At 43.2% G+C, this 27,411-nt stretch overlaps 1 protein-coding gene across 3 annotated transcripts in view; it reads right to left on the bottom strand.

Annotated features, from left to right (window-relative positions):
• nfixb (nuclear factor I/Xb) overlaps positions 1-24,911 on the bottom strand; it is a 355,165-nt gene extending 330,254 nt beyond the window's left edge. Inside the window, exons 1-2 of one of the 3 annotated variants that reach the window (XM_067973063.1) lie at positions 24,779-24,911; positions 7,610-7,741 (exon numbers count right to left, since the gene is read on the bottom strand). In XM_067973063.1, coding sequence (XP_067829164.1) covers positions 7,610-7,636 — 27 coding nt within the window. In that variant the 5' untranslated portion in view covers positions 7,637-7,741; positions 24,779-24,911. Of the gene's footprint in view, positions 1-7,609; positions 8,122-24,778 lie in introns of those variants that run through there. The other 2 variants (XM_067973066.1, XM_067973064.1) reach the window with 2 other exon arrangements.
• Positions 24,912-27,411: the final 2,500 nt, after the last annotated feature.

Below are 27,411 nucleotides of genomic sequence, written 5' to 3'. Positions count from 1 at the left end.
GTGAAAGCAGGTTCAATAGTAACTTCCAAAAGAGAATTGGATAAAGGAAAATTGAAAAGGAAAAATTTGCAGGGCTATGGGGAAAGAGCAGGGGAGTGGGACTAATTGGATAGCCCTTTCAAAGAGCCAGCACAGGCACAATGGGCCGAACTACCTCCTTCTGTGCTGTACAATTCTATGTTTCTATGAGTATGGTGATTCATGCATTTTATACATATAGAGATTTCATCATTTTCCAACAATAAGATTATCCTTTAAGTACATGTGAGTATATCTGTTACACAGAGGCATTGCAGATCAACAAAGGAAGCTTTAATATAAATGTAAAACAAAAGCAAAATACTGCAGATGCTGGAACTCAGAAATAAAAACAGAAAATGCTGGAAGGACTCAGCAGGTCAGGCAGCATCTGTGGAGAGAGAAACAGAGTTAACATTTCAGGGCGATGATCCAGATCTGACGAAAGGTCATCGACCTGAAATGTTAACTCTGTTTCACTCACCGCTGATGCTGCCTGACCTGCTGAGTCTTTTCAGCATTTTCTGTTTTTATTACTAATATAAATGTAATAGGTTTGGTGCTGGACAATGCACTCAATCCATTGGAGTGGCATAAAGTCCATCCCGCACACCAAATGCATCTGTACTCAAGAATAGAGCTTTCTCATCACAAAAGGCTGTGAGAAATGTTTAACGGTGTGAAGCTTTGTTGATTCAGCATTGGAAATTTTAAAATTCTCATCCTTGTATTCAAATCTCGCCCCTCCCTATCTCTGTAACCTCCTCCAGCCCTACAACCCTCCGAGATCTCTGCTCTCCTGCCTCTTGCACATCTCCGGTTTTCATCGTTGCACCACAGTCGGCCGTGGTTCAGCTGCCTAGGCCCTAAGCTCTGGAATTCCCGCCCTAAACCTCTCTATCTCTCTCTCCTCCTTTAAGAAGCTCCTTACAAATCTTCCTCTTTGACCAAGCTTTTGGCCATCTGTCCTAATATCTCTTTATGTGGCTCGCTGTCAAATTTTGTTTGATAATCGCTCTTGTGAAGTGCCTCGGGACGTTTTACTATGTTAAATGTGTTATATAAATGCAAGTTGTTGGTGTTTCAAATAGTGCAGACAGCCATTCCACTCTACGGAACGTGCTTTGTTGCACTATATTATCCACTTCTTTGTGATTAGGAAGGATGACAGGTGGATTATAAAGGTGTAATGATTAATGAAAACATTGATTGATATATTAAGAACAAAATTGGTAATTTCCCTTTGAAGCTTGCGACTGTTTCTCACCACTTCTAATACACACAAATGTAAGAAAAATTTCTGTACCTCAAAAATGCTCACTGTCAATGCACACAAAAATGTACTGATTATTTCTCCCTTCTCCCTCCAAATTGCACGCTCTCAAATTACACACAGCAATAAGGTTTTGCTAATTCCACCTCCCAAACTCCAAACACACCCTCCGGCCTGCTCTTCCTCCTTCCAACATCCTCGCTGCATTTAAACCAAGACCCATCCCGCCATCTGCTGTGTTAACTCATTCTTTCTCAGGACCTCACAACTGTGGACAACCTCGCCTCCCTCAGTCTTCCCTGCCTCCTACAGACAACAGACTTTGGGAACCCAAAGCTTGGCATCACCTAACCAGCACCTCATCTTCTGCACCATCCACTCTGGGCCTTGGTCTTCTCAATAAGAACACAGACAGTAACGATATTGGAGATGGGGGGGGGAAATGGCTGTTGGACTGGGCGGAGCAGTTGGAGGTCATGTGATGGAACGTCTAGGAATACCTCCAACCAGAGCTGGGAACTCTAGGTTGTCACTACCCACTTGACTGCCAATTAATCTGAATATGTATGGGAATGGGAGGGGCAGAGGGGCATGTGGCAGTGGGGTGGGGGGGCAGAGGGGCATGTGGCAGTGGGGTGGGGGGGCGGGGGCCATGTGTGGATTCCAGATAGGAGTGAGAGCTTTAGATGCTGCAGTTGCCAAAAGCCTGAAGTGTCATAATCAGCGAGAGAGGAGACGTGGTGGGTGACTGCACTAGAGCCAGAGTGGGACTTCGAAACATCTTCAGTGTTTACGTGTCAGCCTTGACTCAAATGGAAAAACTGCTTAACATATTTTCAAAGGGTTAAACAACTAAGCTGACTAATATCAACACAAAAGTTTGAAGGCTGAAAGTTGCTCAGCGATATTATTGTACGAGCACTTAATGCATTCTCATCAAATTTCTCTGTCCACAATTTTAATCCATCCGAGCAAAACTAGTTAATGCCTCCTTTAAAATAGTTGATATGAATGTGGTAAGATTCATATGGCAGAATCATGCAACATAATTCCCAGCATTTATTTTTTGTAATAAGTTGTGTATTCCTCGTATAATCTTTGGAGCCTTACAACCAGTGAAACTGAGTACTTCATTTAACCCTCTTTTTTCTGTGATCTGACACCGTCACAGCCTGGCCCAAAACCACAAGCGCCTCTAATGTAGTATAACCGACCACGGCACTTCACAGGAGCGATTATCAAACAAAACTTGACCCCGAGCCACATAAGGAGATATTAGGATAGGCGACCAAAAGCTTGGTCAAAGATGTAGGTTTTAAGGAGCGTCTTAAAAGGAGAGAGAGGTGGAGAGGTTTCGGGAGAGAATTCCAGAGCTTAGGGCCAGGACAGCTGAAGGCACGGCCGCCAATGGTGAAGAAAATTGGGGATGCTCAAGAGGCCAGAATTGGAGGAGCGCAGAGATCTCGGAGGGTTGTAGGGCTGAAGGAGGTTACAGAGATAGGGAGGGAGCAAGGTCAATATCTTGATTTTTAAAAAGCACTTTTCCTGCTCCGTGATGGTTCAGTGGCTGAGTGCTAAGTGTATTGTAAACTGAACTATCTGTGTTGAGTTAACTAACCTCAGCCGGCATGTCACTGCAATGGACCTCAGTGACTTTGAGCTGGAAGGGGCAAGGGGGTAAATCAGCTCGGGCTACTGCTCCTGCTAATTATCCAATGACCAATGCTGGAAAGCACGTCAGGTGAGTACAGGATCAGGATCAGGCTCAGCAATGATCCACTGATTACCTGGTCGAATATCCTGCAGATGCTCAATTTCTAGGCCTAGTCACAATGATTAGAAAGAAAGACTTGCATTTATATAGCGCCTTTCACGACCTCAAGACATCCCAAAGTACTTTACAACCAATGAAATACTTTTTGAAGTATAGTCACTGTTGTAATGTAAGCAATGTGGCAGCCAATTTGCACACAGCAAGGTCCCACAAACAGCAATGGGGTAATGACCAGTTAATCTGTTTTAGTGATGTTGGTTGAGGGATAAATATTGGCCAACTCACCGGGGAGAACTCCCCTGCTCTTCTTCCAAATAGTGCCATGGGATCTTTTACATCCACCTGAGAGGGCAGATGGGGCCTCGGTTTAACATCTCATCCAAAAGACAGCACCTCCGACAGTGCAGCACTCCCTCGAGGACTGCGCTCGATGTCAGTCTAGATTTTTGTGCTCAAGTATCTGGTTTGAACCCACAAACCTCCTGACTCAGAGGCCAGAGTGCTACCAACTGAGCCACTGAGGGCAGCCAATGTGGAACCATATCCAACCAACAGGAGGCAGGAGATCAGCAGAGAAAATTGGAGAGGGAGGGAGGGAGAAGTTACTGATTGAAAGAAGATCGCCCCATTGACACGATGCAAAGGCGTGGGGCTGATGGAGAAGAAATGGTCACATTTGTGCGAAAGTTCCGTCAACAAACCTGAACAAAAAAAAAAGCTCAACAGGAAAATACCCCCCAACCAAAAATAGACTTGCGCTAACACCACAGACATAAGGCTGAAGATAAATCATCCAAACTGCACACTTGCAGGTTGTTCCAGCACCCGCAGCCCCTCGAGTGTGTTCCACCCTTCGATCCCACCATCAGCCATCTGCTATTCTCCATATAACAGTCAGTCCCATTGTACTCTGAAGCCAGCGCTCTACAGTCCTACCTCTTAAAGTGCAAAAAATAGATAAATCCAGCAGTGAGTTTTTTTTTTCTTTTAAATATTTATACGATTGGGACTTTTGAAATGCACAAATCCTCCAAAGGGGCGCACAGATTTTCTTAGAAAATGCTTCCCCTTTAAAAAAAAAAGCCTTTTTATATGCTGGAAATGCACTCCGGGGTCGGTCAGCGCCTGCAAGAGAAAAATAGGCAAATGTTCCACGTGAAAGCTTTCAGCAAAGCTGATCGGTCGGCTATGCTTTTTTGCAACATTTGCTGCCCTTTGCTTCAGATTTTTTTTTTTGAGGGGGGTTGGGGAACGCTTGCTAGTTTTAGCTAATTAAAATCGTACCCTAATTCCTTCAGTATCTTCATCCCGTTACATGTCTCCTTACTGCAGGTACAGCCTTGCAGTTACACCGCCCGAACATTAGCACGGGACCGTTTAACATATATGCACCAAATTCCTTCGTTATTTTAACAGATATATGGAATAATTTCCCCATTAAAAAAAAGTGGATAGGGAATTTCATACAAACATGTAGAGCGTCCAGACAGTGTAATTTCAAGCCTGTATATTTAAAGTATATGCATGTATATCTCCAGTCTATAAATAATAATCTAATCTATAAATAATTTTGGATTGTTTCTATTAAGTTGTACTATTTGCAGTGCAGATGGCATGACACGGGTGAAAGGCCAGTACAAAATTATAACGACCAGGCTCCCCTCATAGCTCACCCAGCGAGCAGCCAAACCACACAGGCCAGAAGATGCCATAACCCAGACCTAATCTGTGCTGAGTTAGCTGGTCGCGGGCTGAAGTTGCCACGATTAGCCTCAGTACCCCTTTAGGGTTTCGTCAGGAGAAAGGTCCCACATCTGATCGCGATCCAGCGACCTCGGCTTGCGCGGTGTACGAATGGGCTGTGATTCCCTCCGCGGTGGAATAGCCCGCGCATAAGAAAATGCAAGCTCGAGAATAAAGGCCATTGGTGCGCATTGGGGCAGGTCCTTCTGATGGAAAAACGGGCCATCTTGGGCAAAGTGCAAAAAAGGCAACCAAACCTGGTGAAAACGTAACCCAGGGAGCAGTTACTTTGGGAGGGGGGGTGGGGGTGTAAGAGTTTAATTAGCAAGGACAAAAAATGATAGAGGGATGAGACTGGACACTGCACTGCATCATAGTAACACTGCCCGACTTCCTTTCCCTCGAATAATGCTGCCCTTTATAATATACTTGGTACAAAGCAAAATGCGCTAAGGGTTTGCAATCCAACGATTAGTACTGATGCATCTCCGGATAGTTACATGCACATTCCTGCACATCTCAGCTCATTCCTAATCTAACAGACAGACCCACAATGGTGGACCAATATTAATATCTTACGGTTTGGGATAGACCCACCAGATCCAGCACAGAAGGAGTTAAACTGTATAGTGTTCTCCCAAACCCAAATATTCCTGATAAGGGACCATGTCAGGAAAAAAAATCCAGGATTAACCCCAAGTCTTCATGATCACACTTTTTAAAAAAATATCAATCATTGAAAAGGACTTTTACACATTATTAATTTATATTTGTCACAAATAAGGAACTAATCCCCACAGTCACTTATTAATTAATTAATAAGCAATTAAGTAAGTGGCATACACAATAGGCCCCGATGTACTACAAACTAGAACAGAACCTCAGAGAAAGGGTTCAAACCCCGCACCACTTAACGTGTTCAGAAGTCAAAATTTATTTTTTTTTAAAAATACTGCACGGACAATTTCGGCTTGTTAAAAAAAAAAGTTCAAAAGAGCGCGATTTTTCCCAAAGGTTAATTCAACACAATTTACCGTCACCTCCCCAGTATGAACTCTGTGCAGATAACACGGAGAAACGCGCCGGCAGATTTTTTTTTAAAAAAGAGACACAGGTGTTCAGTGCCTCCGCTCGTGTTCCTGCAGGTTTATTTTACTCTTGAACACACTTTATGTTCGGAGAATATATATATATATATATTAAATCAGCTTTTCCTTTTGCTAAATTGGAAAATGTAGCTTTTTTAAAATAAAAGCAGGAATAACGAGCTCTATCTGCACTTTGCATTTTGTCATGGCCATTTCATTCTAACGCTACATGCAAAGAAAAGTCCAAGCAGAATTAAGCACCGCAGCATCCAGTACGTCGTAAATGTGATTAGACAAGTTGGCTGAAATATCACCTCGTTTTATCCGGTTTATTTTTTTTTATTATCTTGTAAATAATCGAGAGACAAGCAATAGCATCAAATAAAAGTTTAAAACCCACAAAACCTCATCAGACAGCGGCCTGTGTTTGTAATTTGAATGAATGAGTCCAATTACATAGATTAACAAATTATCAGAGCATTATCAGATATCTTGCTTTTAAAACAACAAGGGGTTTTAGCTGCTTCTTGTAGTCAATTTGCACAATTGAGACCGGTAGGTGTAATATTTTTTTAAAACTGCATTACTGGGGGGGCGAATCATTTTCTCTCTCCCCAACTCTTCCCTGTCACAGAGAAGAAATAACTTCAAACTTTCAATCACCTAACACTGGCCAGTATAAGTTGCCTCGGTCCTCATTCTTAATCCAGGTGGTTTGAATAGGTTTGTACCACTTTTACAATGAATGTATTGATTGTCACTGCGAAAAAAACAACCAACTAGACACCGCAAAACGAACCAAAATATGCCATCACATTGCACAATCAGTTATATAGATGCGTTATACATAGCTGGCGTTTCCCCATTATTCCGTCCAGTACAAAGCCTGTATCTGCATCTTCACAAGCACATATCATTTCTTTTAAAATATTTAAAAGTCACTACAATTAAAGAGAGAGAGATAAATATTCACAGGATGACAAAAATTGCACACCAGACATTTCTGGAATGAGTTCCGTTATAACTGGCAGTTCCAGCTCAGATTTTTATCATTTTTTAAAAAAAAGTTAGCAGAACTTATACACAAGTTCTCATACCTGCACAGGGGCGCTCATCGCAATGAGCAAAGAGAGAGAGAGAGAGAAGAGAGAAACTACAAGAAGGAAATCCAGTTAGCATTGTCCCTCCTTAAAAAAAATCCAATTTTGTTTTCCAATTTACATTTTGTACAAATCAGACAATTAACAGATAACAGCAGCTGCCACAACTCTTAAATTACAAATAGTTCTTATTTTTTAAAAAAACAACAGTGCAAACACAGCTTTAGAACCATCTTAAAATTCAACTGCAAAAAAAAACCAATAATTCAGACAAATCATTTTCTTTTTCTTTGACACTGGCGTTGAGATTGTTGATAATTCCAAATAGGAGCTGCATTTAAATAAATTTGGGGTAACCGCCATTTTCTGTAGATGACAGCCATGTGCTGACTACAGAGAGAGAATTCTGGATTAATGCCATAAGTCTCCTTTCCAAAGAGAGCGAGAAAAAATACCAAAAAAAAACACACACACACACACACACACACAAACAGACACACAACCAAGGAAGTGGAAGGGGAGAGAGGGAGAGAGAGAACTGCAACAAAAGGAAATCATCGATCGTAATTTGCATTCAATAAAATAGAAAACTCTCCGAGCCAGCGAGCGTTACCTGAGTGAGGCAGAGCGGGGAGTACATAGTTACTACTGTAGACAATGATTCTGGGGTGTGTGAGAATGCCGGTTTCAGACTCTTTGCAACAGTCTATTTTCCATGCTGAACTCTAACCCCCGCCTCGGAGTTCTGAAAGCGAAAGTTGACAACGTTGGTGTGTTTGTGAGTGAGAGAGAGAGAGAGAGAGTGGATGAAAAAAAAAACTGTACTGTACAAGCTCTCGGTTCTTTACAGTCCCAAAAACAACAAAAAAAAAACAAAAACAAAATCCAGAACCGCAAAAGGTTGTTGTCAAAAACTTTTTTTTTTGTCAATTACACGTGACGTAATGAAACTGACATCGCAATGTTGACTTGGGGGGGGAAGAGGGAGAAAAAAACGCGCAAAAAAACAAACAGCATTTAAAAAAAAAACCCTTCGACTTGTCAAACTTTGCAAGATCGCTCAGCGAGATCAGATGCTTCGAAAACAGAAGGCTCTCTCTCTCCCTCCGAGGAATGACATCGCCGCCTGCGCTCCTCTCTGTCTGGCGATTCGCTCTCAGTGTTGTGGGAGTCATCTCCTGCAATCTCCCTTTCCTTTCCCTCCCTCCTTCCCTCCCTCCCTCTCCCCCCCCCCCCTCTCCCCACCCCCCTCCTCAATCAAACAAAAATTAATTAATATTTTATTTATTTACAATTTGGATCTGGAAGCATTTTTTTCTCTCTCCAAACAAATCGGCGAAGGAAGAAATGTCACCACCGTGTGTTTTTTTTTTCAAAACTCCAAACAAACTTCGATTTTGGCCAAACTTTAAAAAAAAAGACCGTGTTTACACAGCTCCCATTTTTTTGTATAAAAAAAAGCGTCTCCCGCTTTTATAGAGAGAAAAAAATTGGCACGTTTACACACAGACACACAGACACTGTTCTGCATTTAAAACGAGATGTAACACAGTTGCGTTCTGTGCACACACACTGGCCTTTCCCTGAAACTTCTGTGGTGGGTTTTTGTTCGGGAAAGTTATCATGCCCCTTACATTTAAAAGAAAACACAAATGTAAAAGTTTCTGATTCCGGAAACATTGTTTTTCTGGAGTCCTTTTTTTTTTGAAGGGGAAAAAAAACGCCACTGCAACTGTACGTAACGTGAATTTGGGATTCAGAAATGCTACGCTGAAAATTTGTCCTTGCACATTGCTACCTTTTACATAAGGCGGGGGTGAGGGTCTGGTCTGCTCTGGTTGTAAATAAGTTAAATTAATGGTTCTGCTTTTCCGAGGAAGGGGAGGTGGGTGGGAGGGTTCTTCGAAATCTGAAATCGACCCCACGTCTATTATTTTGTTGCAAGGTCCCTTCTCTTGTATGAGTCACAACCCACCGCCTGCCTCCCAATTCCAATCCGAGCTGTCAGTCAGCTGCAATGCAAGGGCTAGTGCCCAGTGTCAGGGGCAGCTTTACGGCAGGAGAGGAGGAGGAGATAAGAGGGGAGATGAGAGGATAGAGGGAAGGGGGGAAAAAAAAGAAGAGGAGAGGGGAGAAGAGAGGTGATGAGAGGTGGAGGGCGGGGGCTGTTGAAAGGGAAGAATGACATTTCGGCAAGTTCGCTCTAACCCCCTCCTCGAAAGCACAGAGCTTCGCAGATACCCACCGAAGGGCAGGATGTGGGGCTAATTTATCCAACCCCCTTCCCGGTGGCATTAGAAGCCACACTGTTTAAATGCTTGCAAGCATCATTTTGAGAAAACAGAATGCTGCATTTATCCGTGTCAATCAGCCTGTTCCAAGGAATGCAACTGTCTTGAGTTTTACATGAGTGAACGTCCAATATTACCTTTTGATCTGAGGAGGGACAGTGTCCAAACTGCATGGGAATCTTTGCTACAATTTATTCCATCACCTCACCCCCAGCCCCCTGCAGAATATATCTGGGCGGGGGAGGGGGGGGGGGGTAAGAAGGAATAATGGGCGTGGTTTTAGCCAAAATCTGAAACTGCTCATATTTGTATGATCTCGGTGGTTTAGACGCTTCTGAGCTATGTGTGCGATGCTATTTTAACACACACAGCCACACTCAGATTGGCCATGTGCGTGAAACTGACCTGTAACTGACTAGCACAGGGTTGTACCAGGAAGCACTGTACCTGAGAAGTTAATCTTTTCAATACACCACTCCCTCGCTTACAGATACAAACTTAAAGAAACACAAACTATCTCACATGACTAGTTTAATGGCGAATGAACACTGAGAAAAAGACCATCAAATCATTTTATAATAATAATCAAACTTTACTCCTGAGAAACTGGACACTTTATTTTTATTTCGCCAAACTCCATTTGTGTTTCTTCCTCATTTTTTTGCATTTAATTTCCTCTATACGTTGTGTGCTATTTTAATGCAGCCATTAACCTATTTGTTTTAAAGTCTGCAGTAAAATATGGCACAGCCAGGAATCTCCGCCAACTTGTTAACCAGTCCGCTGAAAATAGCAGACAGAGAAAATTCAACCCACTGGAGTGCTGCAGTACTCAGCTGATAGACTGGTCAACTGACCTGCTGCCAGGTCTCTTGACAGTGCTGCTCTGTAACTGAGCACTAGGAAACCTGCCAGAACATTCCATGGTGAATCACCTTCGGATTTGTTTTCTCCCCCCCCCCCCGCCACCCCGGGGAACGCCCAGGCCTCCGCTCAATGCCTTCTCCAGAGGCATGCCCGAGATCAGGAACTCTGTGCCAGGAAGGAGAGGGGGGGGGGGGGTGGGGGAGGAGTCACTTAAGTATGTCTGGTGATACATCATGGGGTCTCCTGGAGCTTGCTCCATTCCCGTGGGGAGTCGGAGAGAGATTGCCCCACGTCTCTCCTGAAATTGGTCAACAGACCCCTGCTTCCCCCAGGAGCTAGCAGTACCAGTGATTGGGGAGAATGATGCACAGAGGCATGAGGTCCAACAGGCTGGGTGAGCACTGACGCACTTCTCTCACCCTTGTCTTTATATAGCAGTATCTTCGGATGCCCGCACAAGTCTGAGAAATCATAGGGAGCTGGAGTCGTACTGTGCAACAATGTTTTAACTTATTCATATCAAGTTCCTCTGCCGGCTATTGTAACAAAGCATTAGCCTATTTATTTTAAATAGCTTAACACCTTCATCAAAATAGCAAAGGAATTTCATACAAGCACATTACCATGTTCATTATTAATACTACACAGAGCAATCTCAACCCCATACCCTTGAGTTCACCTTCCATCTGCAGCATAAAGTATTGGGGCACCATTACAATATAATCTCACTGCACTATTATCATAGGCTCACCTATGGCACGCAACATCTCACCAAATCTTTTCATGTTCACCGTGCCTTTACCCGTATACATAAAGGGTTTATCCCCCACTAGATCCTCTCCCTTTCCTGAAGGTGCCCCCTCAGGCCCAGGGCCGCGATTCCAGCAGCCCTCAGCAACGTTGTCCATCCTTCAAGTGTGTGTCGGTGGGATATTCTACTGTGGGAGGCTTCAGTGCAGAGCCTGATCCCGATTTCACCCACCATCCGTACACTGGAGTAGCCCTAAACTCTCTACAGAAAGATTTTTTTTTTGAAGGAAGAGTCTCGCTGTCACAAATCCTGTTAGACTCAAAACAATTATAAAGAATTATAGTTAGCATTCTTCTTAATCAAACCCTTTTTTGTTTTATTCGTTTCACATTTGCCAATTTTTAAAACATATATTTTGTTCAAACAATTGTGGTTGTCACCGGGGAAAGACAGAGGCCTAATGGAGTTACTGGGCCTGACTGTTTTGGGAGGTGGATTCTCATTACTTGAAATACAACCACAAACTCAAAGATCATTCAGCAATAACCCTTTATGTTAATACAGCTGCCTTACGCCCTCAGGTTTTGAAACCAATAATGATACCAGCAGCACTTGCTGTTTAAATAAACGTACTCAAAAATATCTGAAGCAGATGGATGAACAAACCAATGTTAATTCTTTGTAGCTAATTTTTGTTTTTAAAATGACAAGTGTGTATGCACGTATTATAAAAACATGCTCTCTTTTTCTTTTCCGCTTGCTGGCTCTCCATCACAGCACATATCTCCTCCATCTAAAAGGACACAATGATTGCCCTGCGCCCAGGCCACTGCCGATACCAACTGATTAGGAGCTACACAGGAGTGGCCAAGTGGGGAGACCTCATTCCAAATTTTCCATCTCCTGTCTGGAGAGGTATCCAACCTCCTGCTTGGTATTGCCTCACAACAGTGGGTTGAGGTTAGGAACTCAGTGGAGGATTCAATCTACCACATCCATGGTGCCACACACTGCTTCTACAGCTCATGCCTCCCAGTTTTTGAAAGGGATTTTAATGGTGACACTCCCCAATTAAGCAGGAAAGGGTGCTTAAAATTCTTTGCAAGTATGGACTGTGAATGGCCAATGCAATTGTGAGGCCATTTAACACTGGGCATACATTGGTGCAATCTGAAGAGCGTGCTACATTTTGGGAAATAAAGCACCTTTTTCCAAGTTGCATCTTTTCTACCTCTTAGGCCGCCTTGTGCTTCGATCTGGGCCAAAAGGGCGGGCAACCAAGACTTCAGGTATCCCCATAGCTGGCATCAATGTGGCATTGTGAATGATCCTTCAAGAGTTGCAATCAAGTGGTGCAAGGAAATTAGCTTCAGACAGTGTTCTTTCCCTCCAACAGATGAGCAAATCAAGGCCATTTGAAACTTGTTTTTTATGGGAGGCCTGGGTGTCAAAGACAGATAAGACTCAAGATTCAAGATTGGGTCTCATGGCTGAATATCCATTGCATTACAGCTTGCAGGGCTCTGAATAATACTGTAGTATTTTAAATGACTTCAGCTAGTCTTACAATATTGTCATGTTCATGCTTATAGTTAGTGTTAATATTTGGCTCCTCTAAGGTGTGTTGCAATATCATGATATCTCCATGGGAAAGTTACGGTGTGATGAACCTGGATTATTTTCTGTTTGCAGCCATTGTCTTTGTTCCCCGTCACAAACTCTGTTCCCTAGCCATCAACTCCATCCCTCTCCCTGGCCACTGTCTGAGGCTGAACCAGACTGTTTGAAACCTTGGCATCCCATTTGACCCGAAGTTGAGCTTCCGACCCCATATCCTCTCCATCACCAAGACCGCCTACTTCCACCTCCGTAACTTCGCCCCTCTCCGCCCCTGCCTCAGCTCAACTGCTGCTGAAACACTCACTCATGCCTCCGTTACGTCCAGATTCGACTATTCCAATGCTCTCCTGGCTGGCCTCCCACCCTGCACCATCCATAAACTTGAGTTCATTCAAAACTCTGCTGCCCGTATCCTAACTCGCACCAAATCCCATTCACCCATCATCCATCATCCCTAAGCTCCCTGACCTACATTGGCTCCCAGTCTGGCAAGGCCTCGATTTTAAAATTCTTATCCTTGTTTTCAAATCCCTCCACGGTCTCGCCACTCCTTATCCCTGTAATTACTCCAGCCCTAAAACCCTCCGAGATCTCTGCGCTCCTCCAATTCTGGCCTATCACACATCCCCGATTCTACTTGCTCCACCATTAGCGGCCGTGCCTTCAGCTGCCTAGGCCCTAAGCTCTGGAATTCCCTCCACCTCTCAGCCTCTCTCTCCTCCTTTATAACGCTGCTTAAAACCTACCTCTTTGACCAAGCTTTTGGTCACCTGTCCTAATGTCTGCTTATGTGGTTCTGTGTAAAATTTTATTTGATAATCGCTCCTGTGAAGCACCTTGGGATGTTTTACTACATTAAAGGTGCTATATAGATACATGTTGTTGTTTCCAAAGAAGACAGAGAGAGGAAAGAGTTGATATTGACTTTTTGGTTTTATTGCAGATACTTCTCTTGACAAAGCTGAACAAGTAAATTGCTTTTGAGATCAACCCTTCATATCACTAATTAATTGCTTATCAACATTGACATTTGTTCTTTGACCTCCTTCATTGCTATTGCATTCTGATTTTGTTACAGCCAATGGTACATAGCAATAGCTCATTAAAGGCTTCCTGTATCCTGGCATTGTTAAAGTGCCAGTTGTGCAATAGGATTTATCTTCAGCTATTCCATCGGTATTGACTTTTCATCAGCCACCTTTATATGTTCTGCGTTTTCTACGTACAGTAGGATCTCAGCTGCCTGGCCTTCAAGCATTTTGCTCTTTTGGACAATACTTTGTGTTGTAAGGACAAGTGACTTTGAACATTGGTGCATTGATACAATCTTCATGGTTTGGCTTTGACCAATTAAACTTATTGTGCTTGACCAGTGATGATAATAGTTCCCAGATCCATTATCATGGAACAAAATGGAAGCATAGAGTTGGGTTGGATTAAATTCTGAATCAAATCTTTGACATAAAAAGCCCATGGTGAAGATCATTAAAATTCTCTCTAGGTTCTGATTCTCATAGCTCAGTTTGCAAAGGCACTGCCCAGAGCTACACTGACCAGGAAGGTCCCAGGTTGAAATCCTGAACTGTATTGTATTAACTGATCTCAGCTGGATAGTGAAAGTTATGGTACAATTGGTCTCAGCTTTCCCGGCTCGGGTGATCAACAAAAAAAAAACAGCCAAGGTTCCCGCTCCTGATCACTGTTGCCACCTGTTGGAAAGTGCGCATTTGGAGAGTATTGGATGAGGTCAGGATCAGGGTCAGGATCAAGCTCAGGCCCTAGCATAATGCCAGCTGTGGCTCAGTGAGTAGCATTCTCGCCTTCAAGCCAGAAGGCTGTGGGTTCAAGACCCACTCCAGGAGACTTCAGTACATAATCTAGACTGATATTTCCATGCAGTACTGAGGGAGTACTGTGCTGTCTTTCAGATAAGATGTTAAACCAAGGCCCTGTCTGCCCTCCCAGGTGGACATAAAAGATCCAATGGTACTATTTTGAAGAACAGCAGGGGAGTTCTCCCTGGCGAATGATTATCCCTCACCCAAAACCTAAAATAGATTATCTGGTTATTATCACCTTGCAGTGAATAAATTTGCTGCTGCATTACAATAGTGACTACACTTCAAAAAGTACTCCATTGGCAGTAAAGCGCTTTAGGACGTCCTGAGGTCATGAAAGGTGCGATATAAATGCAAGTCTTTCTTTTTCCATGGACAAATAACCTGTCAGCACTCATTGTATAGGCTCAAGTGTGGGAGAAAGGCCTTGTGGCAAATCTACCTGAGGTCAGGTGTCCATGAAACTGTACCCCCAACACGAGTCTGCATCTTTAGCAGAGGAGGGGAGAAAATCAGAGGGGCAAAAAAAAACAAGGCTTATAAAAGATTGTACAGTACATGAGACATAAATCTTGTGGCCATTTCAAAGTTACAAACACCCTCTGGCCTCAAGGCATCTGGACAACTGAAGTTCTACTGTAATATTCTTTTAAAGTTCTAGACCACGTATGAAACTCCCAGTAGTTAGATTCAGGCTGCAGCTCATCGCAGGACACTTCTGACATTGATAAACTGTTCCAGCTTTGCTGTTACACAATACAATGACATCAAAACTACTGAGTTGATTCACAGCCTTGTAACTCTCACTGCCAGCCATCTATTACCTAATATATGGATCTGATGCATTTCCCAGTCTACACTGTGGCGGAATAGCAGGTAACAACAGCAACTTGCATTTATATAGCGCCTTTAATGTAGTAAAAGGTCCCAAGGCACTTCAGAGGAGCATCATCAGGCAGAAATTTGACATCTAGCCACATAAGCAGATATTAGGACAGGCGACCAAAAGCTTGGTCAAAGAGGTAGGTTTTAAGAAGCGACTTAAAGGAGGAGAGAGAGGTAGAGAGGCGGAGAGGTTTAGGGAGGGAATTCCAGAGCTTAGGGGCTAGACAGTTGAAGGCACGGCCGCCAATGGTGGGGCAAAGAAAATTGGGGATGCACGGGAGGCCAGAATTGGAGGAGTGCAGAGATCTCGGAGGGTTGTAGGGCTGGAGGAGGTCACAGAGATAGGGAAGGGGCGAGGCCATGGAGGGATTTGAACACAAGGATGAAAATTTTATATTCTCATAATTTAGCAATGGAGTCAGAATAGTGGATTTCCCTCCCATTTCCTCTCCTAAAATAAAGCTGCGTATATCTTGGATTCATTTCCATTCTGAGAAACAACCCCTGTTCAGAAATGTGGCAATAGTTTGGCGGGACACGTCACAGGAGCAGACAGCTGTTGGACTATGGGTCATAACCTCTTGTTGCAGCTGAGGGCAACATAAATTGAGACTAATAGTGGCTTTAAAAATACTAATTTTTATATTTTTTTTAAAATTCCAGTTGTGTTGGCTCATCGCACTCTCTCCACCAGAAAAGAATGAACCTTCATCCCAGCTGTTAGACATTATATGCTGAATTATATGTTATGGTGCCATCTTGGAGAGACAGAGTATCTCCTTTTAGATGGACACTGAATTCTATAACGATTCCGTTATGCTGCAGGTACCAATTTGACACCAGTCCTTAGTTAACGCGATATCGAGCCAGCGGACCTGAGTTATACTGGCAACTCCGTGTCATTCTCTAAGTCGAGGGAAAAATGTTGCGCCTTGCTCACCGGCCTGTTAAATTTTAATGCAAAAAATCCAATGGGACAATCAGCTCCCTGTTAATGTTAAAATAGTGGAAATAAGATTTAATAAGAACTTTTAAGCACCAGTTGGAAAAGCTCAGTTGGTGCACAGTTGAGGGAATCAGAGCTACCATCTTGGAGGTGGGCTCACACTGTCTGCCTAAATTTGATTCAAACATTTCATATTTCCAATTTATCCACATGCCCAGTGCAAAGCTAAAACACCTTAGCATCAGCACAAAATGTGCAGTGTGATTAATCTATGATTTTTGGTGCACCATGTCCTTTGCATTTTGAAAGGCCTGGGCATTGCTTTCCTCTCACACTAATATATGTTGGAGTACTGATACGCTGCACCATAAAGTAATAGAATCATAGAATCTTACAGCACGGAAGGAGGCCATTCAACCCATCGTGCCCGTGCTGGCTCTTTGAAAGAGCTATCCAATTAGTCCCACTCTCCTGCTCTTTCCCCGTGGCCCTGCAATTTTTTTTCCTTTTCAAGTATTTATCCAATTCCCTTTTGAAAGTTACTATTGAATCTGCTTCCATCGCCCTTTCAGGCAGCGCGTTCCAGATCATAACAACTTGCTGCGTTAAAAAAAATTCTCCCCTGGTTCTTTTGCCAATGATCTTAAATCTGTGTCCTCTGGTTACCGACCCTCCCACCACTGGAAACAGTTTCTCCTTGTTTATTCCATCAAAACCCCTCATAATTTTGAACACCTCCATCAAATCCCCCTTTAACCTTCTCTGCTCTAAGGAGAACAATCTCAGCTCCTCCAGTCTCTCCACATAATTGAAGTTGCTCATCCCTAGTATCATTCTGGTAAATTTTCTCTGCACCTTCTCCAAGGCCTTGACATCCTTCCTAAAGTGTGGGTGCCCAGAATTGGACACAATACTATAACTGAGGCCTAACCAGTGATTTATAAATGTTTAGCACAACCTGCTTGCTTGTGCCGCTGATGCCTCACACCTTGAATCCCTGATCTTGACCCAGGGCACTGAGTGTAGTCAGTGGTGGAGACATTGGAGGGTTGGGGGCGGGGGCAGGGGGTCATGACCCCCACAATCATTTTGAGGTTGGCTAACACAGCTTGGAGGACCGCCTCCATTTCGCTCCCAGGAAGCTCTGTCACCTGTCTTCGGCCTCCAGGTTCAGGGTGCAAGTCTGCAAAGTTCCTTCAGACTGGGTATAGTGGCATTTCCCCGGTTTCCAGCTCAGTTCCCCTTCCTGAAAGGGCAACTCTCGAGTTCATATTTTTGTGAGACGTAGGCGAAGGGCCATAGTTCGTAGTGCAGGACACGAATATACAAAAAGAAGGGTGACATAAGAACGCTGGGCCCATCATACCTGCCCCGTCCAGTCAACAGTACAACTTCCCCACAGCCTTCACCCATCCCCTAATCGTGCTCTATAGAGACAATAAAACCTGCAGCCAATTCGGGGAAAACCCTGTGAAAGTCCAGGGCATTCCAGACCCTCATCCAGCCTAAGTACAGTACTCTTTGTTTTGTACTCATTTGTCTCACCAATACACCTTAAAAGCCCATTTGCTTCCCCGATAGACACCACACACTAGTTGTGCACCTTTAATGAGTGACTGGTTACTCCACTGGGTCGCTATCTTCATCCATCACTTTAAATGGGGATTCCTGCATGATACAAATATGCCTGGAGTTTCCCAACTCCATGTGTTCAATAACATTGGCCACACACAGGCCTATTCAACTAGTTTATCTAAATTGGCCTACAAGCTATTGATTTAGTCTGAATTACTAACCCCACCGACAACCCCCCCCCCCCCTCCAACCCCCCCCCAGCATATTTTGTATCATCTGAGAATTTAAGGATGGTTCATTTTAAGACCGGCTCTCAATCATTAATGAAAATGAGGAACATCAATTGTCCCAATTTAGAGCCCTGTTGAACTCCGCTCATTACTGGGCCCCAATCAGCTTCACGTCCATTAAATTACAGCTGTGTGCTATATGATTTCGACCAACTACCCAACCAACTTTCCTATAGTCCCATGAGATTTTATGTTTCCCAATAGCCTTTTGTGCAATACTTTATCAAATGCTTTTTGAAAGTCAAGGTATATAACATCAATTGAAGTATCATCATCCTCCATTCTGGTCAGTTCCTCAAAGAACTCCACCAAGTTACTGAGGCAGGATCTACATTTCCTGAACCCGTGTTGGGTATCCCTAATCACTGCCAAACTCTTCAAGTCATCATATATCATGTCCAGTATAAGGCTTTCCAACAGTTTCCCTGATGCCAAAACCAAACTTGGGCCCATAATTTCCAGGGTCCAATTTCTTCTCTTTCTTAATTAATGTGACCTCATGACCCATCCTCTAATCTATAGAAACCAAAGCGGACTTCAGTAAGCTGTTTGGATATGTGAACTAGTGGCTCACACACAACCCCTCCCTCCCCCATTTCTCGAAGCTCTCAGGTAAATGGCATTGGATCTTGCATTGCTAATAATATTAATATAATCTAAAACCATCTTCAATGAAGTTATTTTAGTTGCACACCTATCCTGAGACCATGGCATCATCTTCAGATGTGAAAACTGATGCAAAGTATCTATTTAGCTCATCAGTCATATCGTCACCTCTGTACCTAACCTCCCATGCCCAATCCCTTAATAGAGCAATGTAGTTGTTGACTGTTTATTAACTTCTAACAACATTGGAAAAGTCATCACTGGCAAAATTGTCCACTATCCTTTATTCCAGTGCCATTTTAGCATACCTAACACAGGCTTTAGTTATCCACAGGTGCTTGGGAAGAAATAAATGGAAAAAAAGAGAGAGAGAAAGAGAGAATAAGTTTAGTGTTTCATCTGAAAGACAGCATTCCCTCTGTACTGCACTAATGCATCAGTCTAAATTATGCACTCAAGTCCTAGAGAGGGGCTTGAACCCTCTATGAGACAAGAGCGCTATCAACTGAGCTGAAGCTGATGCCTCATTTTCCTTCTAACCAAATTTATGGTTGCCCAAAAGCATAGCCAATGTACCTTCCTGAAATCTTCCAACATAAATGAAAATTTAGTGCCCCTGAAATTAAGTACAGGAGAACCAAATCATCCAAACACCACCAAGGCTGAAAAGTGCTGGAGGGAAGATGACGTAAACCAAGGGGTAGCGATTAGTGGTTTTCAAAGGCTGAAGATTGTGGAAGGAAAGGAAGACTGAGACAGGCAACGAGTTTCACAGTTTCAAATTCTTGGGAAAAGATGAGAAGACAGTGTAATCCGTCTTGATTTCAATGCAGTGAAGATTTGAGGAGGAGCAAGAGTGCATTTGGAGCTTAAAAGGAAGAGGGGAAAGTTCAGATGAGCAATGACCATAGAAGTACCAAGAAAAGAGGGAGAGACAGGAAAGGTTGTGACAAAGAGAGTGAGATTAGAGGCTGGATATTGTTTTCTCCTCTACTTCCTTCCTATTTCTTTACTCTTAACATCATATACCAGCTGTGGCCAGACATGTGAGTGGACAACCAGTTCCTCGGCCTCTTCTAATGCTGCTGGGAGATGTGCAGGACAAACACATCAATACTCCCCCTCCAGTTTTACCTCACAATCTGGAGAATCACCTCCAGATGCTACCCACCGCAACCACCTACCCACCGCCAACACAGCTGAGATCTAGATCTCAGGGAGTAGGGCGCTCTGAGGAGGGCAGGGGGTCGAAACTGAATTCCACCACTTCACGGCATTGGCGCATTGGTATTTGAATCCGTCGTGCCCCCTCATCCCTGATTTTAAAAGGGCATCGTCACCTCAATGGGACGAGACAGGCAGGTGCAATTTCTGAGGCAGCCAAGAGAATACCAGATGGTTGCACGGGTGCTTTAACACTCCAGAGCAGCTAGGAAGCATGCACTGCCCAAGATGCAATATCCCTTGCATTGTGAACTTTACCCAGTGCTTTTTACATGTTTTATCCTAGCCCTTGATCAAAATAAATTAGTAGCACTGGGCGGGATTGCAGTGCAATTATATAATTTGTGGTACTGATTCTATCATCAAACCCACCTCTAGCTATAAACGAGGGAAGGTGCCTTGCAAGATATTGATGATCCTGTCCCTTTAAATGCTTCCACTGCCTGGCTACAAAGTCTGGCAAAAACAACTCTTTGCCATTTCTAATCAGGGTGCATGAGATTACCTCATCACATCCATTCGCCCATGTGTCAGGCTGATTTTGTTAATATACAAAATTTACTATTTAAATTATTGCCACTACATCCACTGGGAACCTCGGCAGCAGCTGCATCAGGTCAGGTGGTTCCATATTAGGGAATCTATCTGCTACTGTGCAGTCCTGGATAGTGGCAGCTTTATGGTGTTTCTGGCTGTTCAAGGGATTTCATTTGCCCAATAAACATTCCCCCCCCCCTTCCCAACCCCAACCCCTTGCAAGGATAACAAAGCACCCCTAGAAAAGCCACAATAGTCAGAAATGCTAAAGGTAATTCAGTTTATATTGTTGAATGGCAGAAGATAGCAAAACAAAAGGGAGAGTGATGTGACTTCTAGAAATGCATTGTTGACTCGCTCGCAAGACGGAGGGAGTTGCTGGCACAAGTGTGTCTCACTGTTGGTGCTGAAAGGCTGCTATTTGTGTTAAGAAGCCCCTTGTAATGGAGGCTCATTGAGGATGTGTGTTTTGAGTGTGTGTGTACGTGTGTGTATGTGTGTGTCTGTCTTTATGTATGTGTCTTTGCAGATCTGCTGTTGCTAGCATGATAGCATTTAAACAGATGGTCAAAATGACTCCACATTCTGTAATGCAGTATGTATTGGGGTGGAGATGATCTGATTAGATTCTAGTGCATTTGCATTATGCTCTTGCTTGTGTAATTTTTTCCCTCTTGTTTTTCTTTTTTAAAAAGCTGTTATGTCGATCTAGTCATTTATCTTGTGGTGTGCAGAGTTTTACTGAATGTTGTCATTCAGTGAGCTACACCAGATCTCGGCTGGGCTGGTAGATGGCACAGCAGATGGCAGCGGAGGGGCTCTGTGGTGGTGGTGGTAGGAGGGGGGGGGTGGGGGGTGGTGGGAGGAAGGGAAGAAGAGAAATTGGCAGGATTGCTCCCGTCGTTACAGATGCACACCTCCTGCTAGTTAATTGTGAATTGGTATTGAGCAGTACTGTGGTGATGTCTATGGCCCTGACGGGAGTACTCTCCTCAGCTAGAGGGAAAATGGCAGCAAGAGGTAGCAATGGAGGATCTAAAAATGGGATGAATACAAAATGGGACTGCAGGGGAAGCACAGATCAGGGATTAATGTTGGCACATTGGGATGGCAGACCAGGCACACTCCATCTGCCATTTGCTGTGACCCAAACACCCATTCCCTGATTGCAAGCCTATCATCTGGAAACATATTGGATGGTGGCAAGGCACGTCCCCCTGAAGAGAGGAGGGGGTCTCGGAGGGGACATCACCCATGCTATTTCATCTCTCGTACCTACCCTCGTGGCTGGGTCAGAGGCTGCACTGGCAAAGGCTTCCCTGACCCCTCAGGTGGGGAATGGCATGTGTCACATTGTGGGAGGGGGAAGGGGAGAAAAGATCCAGGGAACCAGGAGAACAGGACCAAAATAATACTGCGAACCCAACAACCCAAGTCCAGTGATATTCACCATAACTTTAAGTACTTAATACTTTTACACTAAAAAATATGGAACTGCAGTCGCAAATATTTCTACGGTTTGTGGAGGTCAGTGAAATGTTTTCAAGCAAAATTTTTTAACAATTAAACTTGGTACAATTTTCAGCTGCAAACTTTAGCATTCAAATAAAAAGGAATTATTCTAGAAATAAAATTGAATACTTTCTGGATTTATCTCCTCTTCTCGCCTATTATGTTTAACCTTAATGATGTTCCGTACAATAGGCCTTGGGCCCCTCATCTACGTTTCTCAATGTTATAAATTCAGCCCATCACGTACCATGCCAGAGCCCGGAGATTTCAACCAGGACCTTCCTTGTCTCAGTTGGTATTTGCACTCGAGTTGCCCACTACTCTATCTCTCTCTCTCTCTCTCCCACCCTGAAAGGTGAGGGGGGGCAAGTTCTAGTGGTAATTATCTGCAGTAGGAAAGGGTAACTGGTTGATTAAGGGGGGGGGGTGGAGAACGGGAACGATATGTGGCATCTCCTGAACCATTGAAATTGGTCAGTGAAGAGATGCCTTTAATAGGGTCCAGAGATTGATCAGTCAAGCTGGACCATTCGATCGAAAGGGCCAAGGATAACGGGGGAGGGTCAAAAATCATGTGTGGGGGGGGGAATAAAATATGAATATACCAAAATAACTTCCATTAACATTTCTCTCACCACTATAGCATTTCCCCCAAAATAATTCAAGATTACGACAAAAAAAAATTCAATGTATTTTAAATTAAACTGTCCAGGAATTCAGGGTTCTGAAATAATTGAACACCAACGGTGCTACTTTAGGAAAATGAATCCTTTGACAGAAAGAGAATTAAAGACAATTAATAATTATCCGTACCTGAAATCGTGATTTGTAATGAACCACACTACTGATCTGCTTTATAGCAAGTGCCCAGGATCTAGTCTGTAATCATACATTGCTTCTCATCATTGCCCATATATAGACACTGCAAAAATAATCGATTTCTTTCACGTCACTAAGGATGAAAGCAAGTGGCAACATTTAAATATTCTGTTCCCATTCTCGGCCTCCAATTTATTTGTAAATTCAGGAGCCCAGTAAAACGTCTCAGTTCTACAAGATCACTCGTTCGCCCCTTGTCCATACACAAATCAAGTCAGTTTAACTAAACACTCACATTACATTGAAACCCTCGCAACATTAGAATTCTGATTTTTTTTTTAAAAATCGCCCCTCTCATAACCCTGCCTCTTCCCCATGCACAGAGACAAGCTGCTTTGTGCAGGTAACCGGCCCGAGTCGCCCAGTCCAAACCCCTTGCAACAGATACGTAAAGGTAATGTGTCTGAACCGGTTGCATGAAGTACCTGAGCTCGGTGCAGAGCTATCCGGTTCATTACAGGGGCTTGAGCCAGCGTCGGCGAAACTTAAAACACTTTCAGCGTAACAGCTTCTGACAGCATTTCAGCATTCGCACAAAGTGCCACCTCACTGAAGTTACATGTGGGTTCCCTTTGATCTGCTTATTCCCCCTGCTACAGTTGAATTGCCGACTGCGGGCCTACAGCTCACTGAAATCTGCAACACAAATATACATTTGTGCCTGGATTACCAGGAGTGTAAATAAAGACTCGATTTTATTCTATTTATTCCACCAGCGTTGCAGCAGCCCCTATGCAATCTTGCTGAAACTGATCAACTAGAAATCGATTGGGAAACTGACTTATGTCAGTTTCACCATTAAATTTTTTAAGTTGGCAGTTTTCTTTCTAGTATGTCTCTTTTTTTTGGTAATTTTTATTCCATCTATCCACTTATCCCCTCCCCGGCACATGCGTGAAACTTTTCGTGGGAGAAAATATATATATTTTTTTTTCCCTTGTCTGCTGTTTCAGAAAGAACGACTCGAAAAGGACAACATGACGGGACATGTATCTTTCTACCTGCTCGTATCCCATCCGCTAAAAAGCCCTATAAACCTAACCACGCTTTATATAGAGTCACAGATGCCCGCGGGATGCACCGTGGCGATAAATATCCCAAAAATACACGGCGGAGTGACTGCAAATGAGTGAAATGATATAGCCCGGCCTGGCGATTACATGAAGGGAAATTTCAAAATAGACAAGGGGATATTATAAGGAACAAACTAGATAAAAGATGTCCTATTTTATTACATCTCCTATTGTGTGAAACGGATATATTTTACCACAGTGGTGAAGAAATATGCCCAGTGGCCAAAACTAAACTGAAAATAGGGAGCAAGGAGTAATTAACTCTAAACCTTAATGCACGATTGGTGTGTAGATCTGATCTATATGGGAGGATCAGTCCGTCCTTGGTCAGTGAAACAAAGGAACAGAAATGTTCACAGAGGCAGAGGCAGATCGAAATCCATCATCCCAGTGTTTGCAATGCCTCCCCAAAACATTTTTTTTAGACTGGCGATTTAAAGGGGGCGAGTCCATGTAATATTTACACACAAATATTATTGCAAAGGGGACAAAAAGGGTACTTAAAATGCAAATTATTGTGGGTGGGTGGGAGAAAAAGCTTCCATGAAGTCGGTGAACATGCGTCAACTCTTCATACTTTTGCCCGAAAAGAAGGGGAGAGGGGGGAGACATTCTCCAGTAAATTCGTTCTCTTTTATTTAGTTGTTTAAGGAACCGGCTCCGTTTTAAAATAAGGATCGTTTTAAACACAGACGCCAGATTTATATTAATAAACTTTATGCGTGTGTGTGTATGTTTTTTTTTAAACATATCAAATATTTGCCTGCGAATTGAGTTGGCGAGCGGTGCGGGTGTACTTTTGAAATGAGAGGTTTTCTTTTAAAATAAAACTGATCGGAAAGTATTAAAAGAGAGACAGAGAGAATGACCGATTCATACAACACGTACCATTGTGGTGTAGGGAATTTTGCCAGGAATCACTGTCCCATTTTCCTTCGAAGCCGCAGGTCCTGGAAAACTCTCTGATACCGGAAGCAGGTCCACGTTAATAAAGCGCGCGATGTCGATTCCAGCCCATCGAGAGAGCAAGAGAGAGAGAGAGAAAAAAAAGAGATTATATCAGTCAAAACTTGTCTCCGGATAGTCCGACACACCAAGGTTTTCCTTTCCTCTCTGGGTTTCTCTATCTCTTGATTTCTGTCTAGACTGCAATGTAATCGGTCTGAAGAGATTAAAGTTATGCCTCTTCCTCGGGCTCGGCGGAAGGCTTAACCGTTATTCCAAAACTGCAGCTTTTAGCTACACGGCGTAATGTCTGAAATTCCGGCTGATGGCAATATGTTTGACGCTGCACATTGTAATTGCTAAGAACCTGGGTGATTTAAACAGAAACAAGATTTCCAAATCTTTTATATACATATATATAGATAGATGGTAAGAAAACAGTGCAGGGTTTGATCTAGTCGGATCCCTGCTCGCCTTAAACTCTCAAGTCTCGGAGCTAAGCTGTGGTTTAATTAATAACTTTTTTTTTTGGTATCTGGTTTTTAGCGCCGGGAGAGCAGTTGATGGTTTTAAAGCAGATTTGGGGAGCAGGCGAGAGCACTGGAATTGTTGAAAGGTTCGACCGATGGCGGCAGCGGAGAAAGATTGAGGAGGGGGTAGGGGGAGTCAGAGATTCAGACTGGAGACGCAATCGGCCTCGTACCGTCTCAGACTAGAACAAGCATGGGGAGAGGAGAGGAGAGGGGGGTGCTTGGTTACTTAGAATGTGTATACTTGTCTATAAAAGATACAATTTTCTATTTAAAGAAATGTACACTGAAACTGGCGCAGTTTAACAAATAGTACGTAGAATGATTGGATTGTCATTTACCAAAGTGTTGACAGTTGCGGTCAATTGAAGTTTGGAGACGTGTAAGAGGCAGAAAAATCCGGCGATCGTGGCGAAATGGGCAATGAGAGGGATTTGACTGTTAAACCGATGTTATGAAATATTTCGACTCTTACGGATACGAGATATTCCCACTCAAAAGTCGTTGCATTCGGCGGCGATTTCGGGAGCCAATTTACCCTCAAAAATTCCGCCCCCCTCCTCCCCACACAAAAAAAAAAAAATCCTGCCAGTTCCCCAGTCAGTATTCGGGACCCTGAGATGGGAGGAATTCAAATATTCCTGAGTGAAATGAACTTCTAGTAAGATATTTAGAGCCGGTTTACGACCGTGGGTGTGCCGCAGAAAACTGATAAAGGAGTTTGAAAACTCCACTTAAAATGCAGCTCTGAACTTTCTTTTTCAGCTTGGGTCGAGTTTAGCACCGTTAAAAAAATCTCGGTGATTGGTGACTATTGTATAATATTTACAGTTAATTGTACACCGCTTTCAACATCCTCGCCCCCTTTTTTTAACCGAGTTGTATGTTGCTAACTTTCTCTGGATGTTCTGTGGCTTGACAGAGTTGAACAGTGAAAGTCGCTGCTCCGAAAGGATGACACGATTTCGCAAGTGCCTGGTTTTAATGTCACCTCAAACGTAAAAACAAAACCTTACAATTAGAAACTTGATATAGTTCAATATTTTTTTTTTACCTGCATTCATAATATATGCAAGATGCTATCACTCGCTTTCCAGACACTTAAAATAGATTTATAACACTGAGATAGACCGTCGCCATTTCCACACTGCAATTTAATTAATAAAAGTTACAATACTTTCATTAACTTTCGTGTCCCTAGTTATAATACGGTTCTGTGAATCCTTCCCCCAAACACACACACACCCGTGTTTAAAATATACAGACTACTGCGACACGGCAAATAGGGGGGTTGGGGAGAGCAGCAACATCTGGAAATATATATAAGCCTTAAAATATAAAATGGTTAGTTTGGTGCACAGTTCTGCTTTAACACTGAGCACGAACATGCTTCTGCTAGACGCTTCCCTATAAACTGTATGTAAGTAAAGACATAAATAATAATAAATAAATCTGTAACAAATAAAAGGGCGAAATCACACACACACACACACACACCCCAAACAAACTCTTTGAATATATTCGCTTATCAATATTTTATAAGCACGCGTGTATTGATATTGCCTCGAAAATAAAAACAAATTAAATCATTTCTCAGTGCCGAGTTCCAAGATTCTGCCTCTTAATATTAGCATGGCCCGCAGAGAGAAAATTACAACAGATTATTTAAAGATAAATAATTAAGGGTATTTTAAAAGATGGTGTGGCTTAAAAAAAAATCCCCCACACAGTCAATAACTGCCTCTATTTCTGTGCTTTCAACCTGCGTTTCAAATAAATGTTCAGCTCGGATCTCTGCACTTGTCGAGAGAGTTGAGCGTCATGCGTCGATTTCTGGTGCACAGGGCGGGTTTTGGGGACTTTTTTTTGGAAACATGACAAGCGGGACCAGAGTCAGCGGTGCTCCTCTCGGGCACCTAAACCTGATTCTCCCAACCCCTGCGAAAAAAAAAAGTTTTAGCTTTCAAATGGTTTGGGTATATTCCTAACTTGTATCTGTGTTCTCGCTGTTAGAATTACAGGTCCTTTCTGCCTGTTATTTTCATA

This window comes from Heptranchias perlo, chromosome 37 (genome assembly GCF_035084215.1).
Source record: "Heptranchias perlo isolate sHepPer1 chromosome 37, sHepPer1.hap1, whole genome shotgun sequence".
NCBI classification, from domain to species: Eukaryota; Metazoa; Chordata; class Chondrichthyes; order Hexanchiformes; family Hexanchidae; genus Heptranchias; species Heptranchias perlo.
The sequence above is the reverse complement of the archived record's forward strand: the minus strand, read 5'-3'. Positions and strand labels throughout refer to the sequence as shown.